General features: G+C 43.4%; 1 protein-coding gene across 3 annotated transcripts in view; it reads left to right on the forward strand.

Moving 5' to 3' along the window:
- PPM1L (protein phosphatase, Mg2+/Mn2+ dependent 1L) overlaps positions 1-5,479 on the forward strand; it is a 367,577-nt gene extending 362,098 nt beyond the window's left edge. For all 3 annotated transcript variants that reach the window (XM_077488058.1, XM_077488057.1, XM_077488056.1), the window contains one exon: positions 4,857-5,479. In XM_077488058.1, coding sequence (XP_077344184.1) covers positions 4,857-5,203 — 347 coding nt within the window. In that variant the 3' untranslated portion in view covers positions 5,204-5,479. The remainder of the gene's footprint in view (positions 1-4,856) is intronic.
- The last annotated feature ends 6,264 nt before the right edge of the window (positions 5,480-11,743 follow it).

Here is an 11,743-nt window from a genome sequence, read left to right on the forward strand (position 1 = left end):
TTTTCAGCCACAGTGGGCTAAAGCCTGCTGTGGGCTGACGTCACAGAGCCGGTCAAGGCTCTGAAAATATCCCCACTATAAGATTGGGATCTGCCCAGAAGCCTGGACCAGCAGCTGGTTCAGCCTCTCAGTGAGCCAATAAGAGCCTGTGCCAGCTGCTCCTGCCCCCTCCACAGTTCAGTGCTCCGGTGAGTGCTGGATGGGCACAGCAAGGAGCCAATGACTGACATTCACCAGCTCTCTGCAGCCTGAAGACTGAGAGCTGAGTGATCAGTGGTGTTTGATTGCTCAGTTCTCGGTCTGGAGCCAGCAAGGGGCATCAATATGATATCAGTGCTACCTTTATGGATGTAAATGCTGGGTAGGTTTCCAGACGCTCATAAGAATTGAAGAAGTGGCTTCGATAAGCTATGAAATGTCTTCAGTATTACAGAACATGTCTAGTTAAATGTGACTAACTACTACTAGCTGCAGAATGCTATCTACATTGAATACCTCCTGTGAATCTAGCTAAAGGAAATTATTCTTTGTAAAATTCTTTGGTAAAACTGATAACTAATATGTATAATTGTTATTTTCTCCCTTTGTACATATCTTTTCTATTTTCTGTCCAAGATATTCTGTAAGTGTAAAAAAAAAAAAAAATTCTTTCCGCAACCATGGTAACTATCTTTCATTTATAGTCAGGATTTCCTGGAGTCCTAATCCCCTTGTTTTTGCAATTAGCTCACAGATTACCCTTCACAGATCTTGAGGTCAAATTACAGGCAGCCTAGTTCCACAATAGTGAGATACAGGCATATACTATATATCTAAAGTGATACTAATTCTTATTACAGCACTGGCATAGCCTCCCATTCAGCAAATATTTTTATCAAAAGTGAACATAAATTGCTTTCCTTTATACCTATGGAAAAGGAGAAGGTAAGGATCTGCAATTAAGTTTGCTAAGATCCTTAAATATTTTAGATTATTTTCTTCACTGCAAAGGTACTTCACATGACAGGAATTTAATACTCAAATCTAGGCAAACTTCTTTTTTTGTTTTTGATAGAGTAGGAAAGCGTTGATAGAGTAGTGGATATGTATTTGGCTAAAGGATAGATACCAGAGTGTGGTTGTAAATGGGGTTCACTAGGGACAGAGAACCATCACTAGTGGAGTACCACAAGGCTCTGTACTAGATCTTGTTCTATTTAATCTATATATGTAATATAACTTAAGGGTCGGTGGGTAATAGGGATGGGCTTCAAGTTCGAGTCGAACTCATGTTCGACTCGAACATTGCCTGTTCGGCAAACAGTGAACAATTTGGGGTGTTCGCTTCAAATTCAAAAAGCCGCGGAACACACTGTGCAAGTCTATGGGAGAAATCTAAAGTGCTAATTTTAAAGGCTAATATGCAAGTTACTGTCCTAAAAATTGTTTTTGGGGACCTGGGTCCTGCCTGTATCAATGCAAAAAAAGTTTTAAAAATTGACGTTTTTTGGGAGCAGTGATTTTAATAATGCTTAAAGTGAAACAATAAAAGTGTAATATTCCTTTAAATTTCGTATCTGGGGGGTGTCTATAGTATGCCTGTGAAGGGGCGCATGTTTCCCTTGCTTAGAACTGTCCCTACACAAAGTGTCATTTCTGCAGGAAAAAAAGTCATTTAAAATCACTTGCGGCTATAATGAATTGTCGGCTCCCGTAATACAGAGAACACACATTGAAAGTCATTGATAAAAAAAGCGTGGGGTTTTCCCAAATTTAATTACCAGGCCCTTCATATCTGGTATGGATATTAAGGGGAACCCCACGTCAAATTAAAAAAAAAACGACATGGGGTTCCCCCTAAATATCCATACCAGACCCTTATTCGAGCACGCAACCTGGCAGGCCACAGGAAAATAGGGGGGACAAGAGAGCGCCCCCCCTCAACCATACCAGGCCACATGCCCTTAACATTGGGAGGATGCTTTGGGGTCCCCCCAAAGCACCATGTCCCCATGTTGATGAGGACAAGGGCCTCATCCCCACAACCCTGGCCGGTGGTTGTGGGGGGTCTGCGGACGAGGGGCTTATCAGAATCTGGAAGCCCACTTTAACAAGGGGACCCCCAGATCCCGGCCCCCCCTGTTTGAAATAACGCGGGTTTCCGTTACATCAGAGGGGGGCGGGGTCACCCACACGTCATTGGGGAAGCCAGGCTTCCCCACTAGCATCAGAGGGGGACGGGGTCAGGTGATGGGTGGCCCCGCCCTCCCCATATAAGAAATGTCAGGCTGCCGGGATCCCGCAGTGTCTCTGCCAGTGGAGACAGAGGAAGGATGGATGGACTGCGCTGGATGGAGAAATCACCCGTCGCTGGATCAGATCAGCCATCGCTGGACCCCGGAGAGATGATCATCCGTTGTTGGATAGCAAGAGTTGATTACCACCGCTGGAATCTTTTTATTTTTTTTTAATAAAGGACTTTTTCAAAAGTGTGTTTGTCTTTTTTAACATTCTTTTACACTTTCTTTGTGAAATGATAGGGGTACTTTTGTACCCCCTTACCATTTTGGGGGCCCCTTGTTAAAGGGGGCTTCCAGATTCTGATAAGCCCCCTGCCCGCAGACCCCAACAACCACCGGCCAGGGTTGTGGGGATGAGGCCCTTGTTCTCATCAACATGGGGAAATGGTGCTTTGGGGGGGACCCCAAAGCATCCTCCCAATGTTGAGGGCATGTGGCCTGGTATGGTTCAGGAGGGGGGGGCGCTCTCTTGTCCCCCCTCTTTTCCTGCGGCCTGCCAGGTTGCGTGCTTGGATAAAGGGTCTGGTATGGATTTTTAGGGGGAACCCCACGTAATTTTTTTTTTATTTGATGTGGGGTTCCCCTTAATATCCATACCAGACCTGAAGGGCCTGGTAATTGAATTTGGGGGAACCCCACCCTTTTTTTTTTATCAATGACTTTCAATGACTGTTCTCTATATTACGGGAGCCGACAATTCATTATAGCCACGAGTGATTTTAAATTACCTTTTTTCCTGCAGAAATGACACTTTGTGCAGGGACAGTTCTAAGCACGGGAAACATGCGCCCCTCCACAGGCATACTATACACACCCCCCAGGTACGAAATTTAAAAGGAATATTACACTTTTATTGTTTCACTTTAATCATTATTAAAATCACTGCTCTCAAAAAAACTGACTTTTTTAAAACTTTTTTTTGCATTGATGCATGTCCCGTGGGGCAGGACCCGGGTCCCCAAACACTTTTTAGGAGAGTAACTTGCATATTAGCCTTTAAAATTAGCACTTTAGATTTTGAACGTTCGAGTCCCATAGACTTTAATAGGGTTCTAAAGTTCACACGAAGTTTAGGTCAGTTCGCAGGTTCTGGTGCGAACCGAAACGGGGGGTATTCGGCTCATACTTAGTGGGTAAGGTATGTCTTTTTTGTAGGTGGCACAAGGGTATGCAATAGGGTTGATATCCCTGGAGGTGTCTGTAACATGGCACATGATTTGGCATTGCTGGAAGATTGGCCAAAGCAGTGGAAACTGAAGTTCAATGTTTGGACTGTGTTCAAAGTTTGAAATGTTTCAAAGTGCAAAATAATGCACCTAGGAAAAAAGAATGCCTTGCCAGATTTAAATTATGGGGGTTTAGCACTACAGAGGAAAAATATTTGGGGTGCTTATTTCAGATGATTGTAAAATGAGCAAACAGTGTGACCAGGCAATGGGAAAAGCCTTCTAGGACACATCACTAAAGGGGTCACCAACCGGAGGAAGGAGGTCCTGATTCCCCTATATAGATCTTTAGTTAGACTTTAGAATACTGTGCCCACTTCTGAAGACCTCACTTGCAAAAAGATCTTGATAAGATAGAACGGGTTCCACAGATAGGCAACAAAAATAATTGTCTGAGGGATAAAACATATTAGGAAAGACTTCAGAAATGTAATATTCAGTCTGGAGGAAAGAAGAGAAAGGGGATGATAGAAACCTTTAAATACATCTAGTGAAGGCAGTGTATAAGGTTCAGGAAGCAGTATATTTTCAATATGAAGCCAAGATCAAGAAAACAGGGACATGGCCTCTAACTAGCAGGAGGAAAGTTCATAACGTAGACATTTTAGGAAGTTTTGTTTTACCAAAAGTAGTTGATGCTCCAGCAGAGGTAGTCAGTCAGTCAGTCAACACTGACTGGATTCAAACATGCTTGGGACAAACATAACTCTATACTCAGACAAAAAAATTAACAGAAAACATAAAATACAAAAGCATGTACTAATTTTAAAAAATGGGGCAGATTTGATGGAACACTGGTCTTTTTTCTGTTGTCACTTTTCTATGTTTCTATAGCGAACGTTGATTTAACCCCCACTGACGGTCAGAAAATCGAATAATTTAAACATTTAAATTCAAATTCTGCTAGTGTATGGCCAGCTTAATTCTGATGAACAGATAGTCTAGATGTCCTATAGTTAAAATGAAATATGGGTAATGCAAAAGATTACACAGATTTTCATGAATACATGCACGCACACTTTTTAACTTGCAATTTGAGATTGTTAGCATTAGTGTTGTGAAATCATTGCATTGTATATATAGTAGCTGAGGCATGTTTTTTTATTCTTTTATTATTCTTTTGTTGAAAGAAGGTGTTTCTATTTAAAGACAAGCAGATTTAAAAATTTAAATTTAAGGCACCATTCATATGCAAAGTTGCAGACAAGCTCTTTTTCGATTTTATAAAAATTATGTAAAGAAGAGTAAGCACAGTAATAACAATACCATAGGGGACATATTACGTATGCATGAAACTTTCTAGCTTATGTTATTTTCTAACCTGCCTTCTTCCATTTTTTTCCTTTTGCAGGTGGCTTCATCAGCTTCAATGGATCATGGCGTGTTCAAGGGATTTTGGCGATGTCCCGTTCTTTGGGGGATTACCCTTTGAAGAACCTAAATGTCATTATCTCAGACCCCGATATCTTAAGCTTCGACCTTGACAAGCTACAGCCAGAATTCATGATCTTGGCGTCTGATGGTCTGTGGGACGCTTTCAGCAATGAAGAAGCTGTCCGGTTCATTAAGGAGCGCCTGGATGAACCTCACTTTGGAGCCAAAAGCATTGTGTTACAATCCTTCTACAGAGGATGTCCTGACAACATAACAGTTATGGTAGTAAAGTTCAGGAATAGCAGCAAAACAGATGAACAATGAGTTGTCTGCAATCTATATATATAAATATATATACATATGTACAGATGGACTTCGGGCAAACGATTTTATTTTATCTAAGTAGGAAAAATGTGGAAATGTTATTAAAGTTGTCCCATGGCCTCATATCCATGTCCCAAATCATAACATGGACTCATGCAGCTAAGGTATCTATCCACTGTAAGACTATGAGCACATACAAAGTACATATGAGATCCAACATTGTTACACTGTTAAAAAGCAATTCTCTGTATTAAAAGGAAGTGTTTACCCCCCCCAGCAAGACTTATTTTTTGTTTTCTTTGCATCAAAATATACTGTATCTGGAAAATCACATCTGTTTCAATTAAAAGTGCCAAGCAAATATTTAAAATACTGTTTATAAATTTTAAGGCGCAGGTAAAATATTCTGAGAAACCCTCCTGATAAGGTCCCTTTCACCCTTGTGTATGTTCAACATGCAGTTTTAAAGCTACTGCCTTGGGGTTTGGCAGATGTTTGAAGCTCTTCCAGTTCTTATCCAAATTGCAGATATCAGCCAACAGATGCCTTATGTGTTTGAGCACTCGAGGAAGGAACTTGTATCCAAACTATTTTGTGGGATATTCATATCAAAATATCATTGTATAAGCCATTTATGTTGCCTTTCCTCATGTCAGCATACCTAACAATATTGAACCTAACATTTATATAATCATAAAGCATATTGTATAAACTTATCAAATGCATACATTATCAAAGTAGTGATCTGCGTAGAGAATTGTGTTGATTTACTTAGGGAGTAGATAGAGACTGTTCACTTAGTAAAGTGAATGTTCAAACTGAATAGTATATGGTTACTTTGCATGATAGTGAACTGAACTGTACGATAGTAAATAAAGTGAACCTGTGTTTTCTTTAAATACCCAATCATGTGCAGTGGAAATGAAAATAACTGTATTTTTGGTAGCACATGACTGGCTGATTGAAGTGAATACTACTTCATCTTATTTGCTAAGCTCAGTAAACATTGACTTTGCTAAGTTAACCTACAACCTCAATTACAAAAAAGTTGGGATGCTGCGTAAAATCTACATAAAAACAGAATGCAACGATTTACAAATCTCATAAACCCATATTTTATTCATATAATAAAATAGAAAACATAATAAATGTTTAACCTCTTGCTTACTTGCACGTAAACCCCCCTCCTGCCCAGAACAATTTTCAGCTTTCAGCGCTGTCACATTTTGAATGACAATTGCGCGGCCATGCTACACTGTACTCAAATGACATTTTTATCATTTTTTTCACACAAATGGAGCTTTTCTTTTGGTGGTATTTAATCTCCAATTGGGTTTTTATTTTTTGCTAAACAAACAAAAAAGGACAGACACTTTTTAAAAAAAAAACAACGTTTTTTAGTTTGTTATAAAATTTTGCAAACGGGTAATTTTTCTCTTTCATTGATATTCGCTGATGAGGCTGCACTGATGGGCTGCACTGATAGGCACAGATAAGGCGACAGCCACGACACTGATAGGCACTGATTAGACGGCACTGATGGGCACTGATAAGATGGCAGTGATGGGCCCTGATGGGTGGCACTGATGAATGGCACTGATGGGTGGCACTGATAGATGTCACTGGTGGGCACTGATAGGTGGCACTGATGGACACTGATAGGTGGCACTGATGGGCACTGGTAGGTGGTATTGATAGGCATCATTGGTGATGAGACACTGATTGGTGACATTTATAGGTGGCACTGTGGGCACTGATAGGTGGTACTGTGGGCACTGGTAGGTGGTGCTGGTGGGCACTGGTAGGTGGCGCTGGTGGGCACAGAAGCCTCTGCAGAGGCTCTCCATGATAGGGACTGATGTCCCTCTCGCAGCTGCCAGCAATCGGCTTTTTTTTTCTCCTCACATTACCAACACAAGGCGAAAAAATTGCCGATTATGGTTCTGTTTATGTCACATGATCAGCTGTCATTGGCTGACAGTTTAGAATGTGGTAAGGGATCGGGATCGACCCCTTATTCCGATCTGTGGTCAGCCGAGTCTCACAGATTCGCTGATCACAGAGCGCACCGCATAGGCCCTGCAGGGGGCGCGCAGGCCGCTCGAGCTCGGGAGGACGTCTATGGACGCCCTCCTGGCAAATTAGGTCCGCCCTGTAGCCGTCTTTCGGCTATAGCGCGGACGGGAGGTGGTTAAGCTGATGTACCATTTTAAGGAAAAAATAAGGTCATTTTGAAATGAATAGCAGCAACATTTCTCAAAAAAGTTGGGACTAAGCAACAAAAAGCTGGCAAAGTGGCACTAACAAGGAACAATATTTTGCAACTAATTAGGTTAACTGGCAACAGGTCAAAAACATGATTGGGTATTAAAATCGCATCTTAGAGAGTCAGCTGGGGAGATTTGCTAAAACTGGTGCACTCAGAATCTGGTGTAGCTGTGCATGGTAGCCAAACAGGTTCTAAATTCAGCTTGTTCAATTAAGCTTTGGCAAATAAAACCTGGAAGCTGATTGGTTGCAATGCAAAGTTGCACCAGATTTTTCACTCTCCAGCTTCAGTAATAACCCCCAGAAGTAAAGATGGGCAGAGGTTCACCAATCTGTGAAAAGCTGCATCTAAAAATTGTTGAACAATTTCAGAATAATATTCCTCAATGACAAATTGCAAAGACTTTAGAAATATCATCATCTACACTGCATAATATCATCAAAAGTATCAGAGAATCTGGAGAAATCTCTGTGTGCAAGGGACAAGGCCAAAATGCAATACTGGATGCCCGTGATCTTTGAGCCCTCAGACTGCACTAACAGGCATGATTCTGTAATGGACATCACTGCATAGGTTTAAAAATATTTTTTTTTTTTAAAGTGTTTGTGAACACAGTTCTCCGTGCCAAATGGTCTGCTGCAAAGTGGAAAACTGTTCTGTGGTCAGACAAATCGAAATGTGACATTCTTTTTGGCAACCATGGGTGCCAAGTCCTCCAGACTAAAGCGCTTAGTTCAGTGATGGTGAACCTTGGCACCCTAGATGTTTTGGAACTACATTTCCCATGATGCTCAACTACACTGGAGAGTGCTTCAGCATTATGGGAAATGTAGTTCCAAAACATCTGGGGTGCAAAGGTTCGCCATCACTGGCTTAGTTCAAAAGCCTTCATCTCTGAGGGATTGGGGGTGCATTGGTGCATACTTTTACTTCTGGAAAGTCACCATCAATGTTAAAAGATATACTGTATATACTCGAGTATAGGCCGACCCGAATATAAGCCGAGGCCCCCAATTTACCCCCAAAAAAACTGGCAAACTTATTGACTCGTGTATAAGCCGAGGGTGAGACATGCCTGTCCATCCCTGTGTGTGTGTCCGTCCATCCCTGTGTGTCCGTCCATCCCTGTGTGTCCGTCCATCCCTGTGTGTCCGTCCATCCATCCCTGTGTGTGTGTGTGTCCATCCATCCATCCATCCCTGTGTGTGTGTGTCTCCATCCATCCATCCATCCATCCCTGTGTGTGTGTGTCTCCATCCATCCATCCATCCATCCCTGTGTGTGTGTGTCTCCATCCATCCATCCATCCATCCCTGTGTGTGTCTCCATCCGTGTGTGTGTGTGTGTGTGTGTGTGTGTGTGTGTGTGTGTGTGTGTGTGTGTGTGTCCAGCCTACCTTTGTCCCGAGCCTCCGTCCCGTGCCTTGCCTCCTTGCCTCCGTCCCGTGCCTTGCCTCCTTGCATCCGTCCCGTGTCGTGCCTTGCCTCCTTGCATCCGTCCCGTCCCGTCCCGTGCCGTGCCGTGCCTTGCCTTGCCTCCGTCCCGTGCCCTCTTCGTCGGCGGCCATTGTAAAATTCAAAAGCTGCGCCGCCGCCTTCGCCTGTGATAGGCGGAACACTGAATTTCCCAGCAGCCTGTGTTCCGCCTATCACAGACGTCGTATCATCCTCGTCCGTAGTACGAGGATGATACGATGTCCGTGATAGGCGGAACACAGGCTGCTGGGAAATTCAGTGTTCCGCCTATCACAGGCGAAGGCGGAGCCGGAGGCGCGGCTTTTGAATAGAATGGCCGCTGTCTGTCTGCTCGACACGCTGATCGAGCGGGCAGACAGCGATGACTCGAGTATAAGCCGAGGGGGGCACTTTCAGCCTCAAAAAAGAGGCTGAAAATCTCGGCTTATACTCGAGTATATACGGTACCCAGGTTTTAGTGCAGTATATGCTCAGGCAAGAATGAGACAACAATTCTCTCCCAAAATTCCAGTAACTGGTCTCCTCAGTTCCCAGAAGTTTACAAAGTGGTGTTTTAGGAAGAGGGGATGCTACACCATGGTAAACATGGCCCCGTCTTAACGTTTTTGAACTGGGGTTGTACTTTGCCAGCTTTTTGTTGCCATGTTCCAACTTTGAGACATGTTGCTACCATCAATTTCAAAATGACCTTATTGTTTCTTAAAATGCTAAATTTTCTCAGTTTAAACATTTGCTATGTATGAGATTTGCAAATCATTGCATTCTGATTTTACACAGCTTCCCGACTTGGAATTTCTATATTCCTTTAGTAAATATGCTTCAATACATGAAAAGAACAGTTTTTTTTTATTTGTCTTATGCTTACAGGCAAACATAAAATAGTCTTTTATCTTACAATTACAATTTCACACTCTTATTCAAATGCATATGCATGATAATGACAATCGCTTACAGTACATATGAACCTTGAGTTTAATGATGGCAAGAAATGGCTATTAAATGTGCCATCTTGGCTGTGAGTGCCATCTTGCCTCTGGAAATAGAGGTGAAAGTCCTTTGTCAGTACTGACTATCTCAACCATACGCACGCATTGGGTTTGATTTACTAAAGGCAAATGGGGTGTTCGTTTTGCAAGGGAATTTTCCTTCAGCTTAGTGAATGTGGTAAAAAGAATCCCAGTCACATGCAAGGAAAAGAAGAAAAACATTATTTTGCTATGGCATGGTTGGATGATGGAAGTCAGCTGATTTTCAGCCTACCTGACAGGACCCCCCCACAAAAATATTAAGTTATATTCAGGGCTCGAGTCCTGCGGGAACGCGTGGGAACGGCGTCCCTGCACTTTTTTCACAGCAGGAACGCCGTTCCCTTTGTAGGACCAGAGCCGCCCGAGGCTCTAGCACAGCCTGCTAGCTGTGTTGTCTTCATAGAGCTGACATCGGAAGAGCAGCACAGTGATACACGGAGGACAGGGGCTGGCTCAGTTAACTGATTGGTTAATAGAACTGCTCTGCATTCTATCAACCAATCAGTTAACTGGGGCAGGTCCCGCCCTCTGCCCATCCCTTTGCTGCACTTCCGATGTCATCTGCTGTGCTGTGTCCTGTGTAAGGTAAGACAGGGAAGAGGGCACTGTTAAGAAGGAGGGAGGGGGAAAGTATCAGAAACTGAAAGGGATGAGGAGGGGTGATATAAAAGGGAGGCAGGGCAGGAATGTGAAGGGGGGTTCTACAAAGGGGGTGAGGACAGGAATGTAAAGGAGGTGCCATAAAGGGGCTGAGGACAGGTTTAAATTTTAAAACTGGCTACTTGGTCATCTTCCGTACTATGTCGCATTCACAGTCTGGTCATCTCCTGTAGTCGCAATCGCAGTCTGGTCATCTCCTGTAGTCGTATTCGCGGTCTGGTCATCTCCTGTAGTATTCGCGGTCTGGTCATCTCCTGTAGTCTCATTCGCAGCCTGATCATCTACTGTAGTCAGTCACATTCGCAGTCTGGTCATCTCCTGTACTATGTCGCATTCGCAGTCTGGTCATCTCCTGTACTATGTCGCATTCGCAGTCTGGTCATCTCCTGTACTATGTCGCATTCGTAGTCTGGTCATCTCCTGTAGTCGCATTCACAGTCTGATCATCTCCTGTAGTCGCATTTGCAGTCTGATCATCTCCTGTAGTCGCATTCGCAGTCTGGTCATCTCCTGTAGTCGCATTTGCAGTCTGATCATCTCCTGTAGTCGCATTCGCAGTCTGATCATCTCCTGTAGTCGCATTTGCAGTCTGATCATCTCCTGTACTATGTCGCATTCGCAGTCTGGTCATCTCCTGTAGTCACATTCGCAGTCTGGTCATCTCCTGTAGTCGCATTCGCAGTCTGATCATCTCCTGTACTATGTCACATTCGCAGTCTGATCATTTCCTGTACTATGTCACATTCGCAGTCTAGTCATCTCCTGTAGTCGCATTCACAGTCTGATCATCTCCTGTACTATGTCACATTCGCAGTCTGATCATCTCCTGTACTATGTCGCATTCGCAGTCTGGTCATCTCCTGTAGTCGCATTCGCAGTCTGGTCATCTCCTGTACTATGTCACATTCGCAGTCTGGTCATCTCCTGTAGTCGCATTCACAGTCTGATCATCTCCTGTACTATGTCACATTCGCAGTCTGGTCATCTCCTGTAGTCACATTCGCAGTCTGGTCATCTCCTGTAGTCGCATTCGCAGTCTGATCATCTCCTGTACTATGTCGCATTCGCAGTCTGGTCATCTCCTGTAGTCGCATTCGCAGCTGGTCAT

The sequence above is a fragment of the Lithobates pipiens genome, unplaced genomic scaffold (genome assembly GCF_037356315.1).
Source record: "Lithobates pipiens isolate NorthernLeopardFrog02 unplaced genomic scaffold, aLitPip1_a1.2 Scaffold_18, whole genome shotgun sequence".
Classification (NCBI taxonomy): Eukaryota; Metazoa; Chordata; class Amphibia; order Anura; family Ranidae; genus Lithobates; species Lithobates pipiens.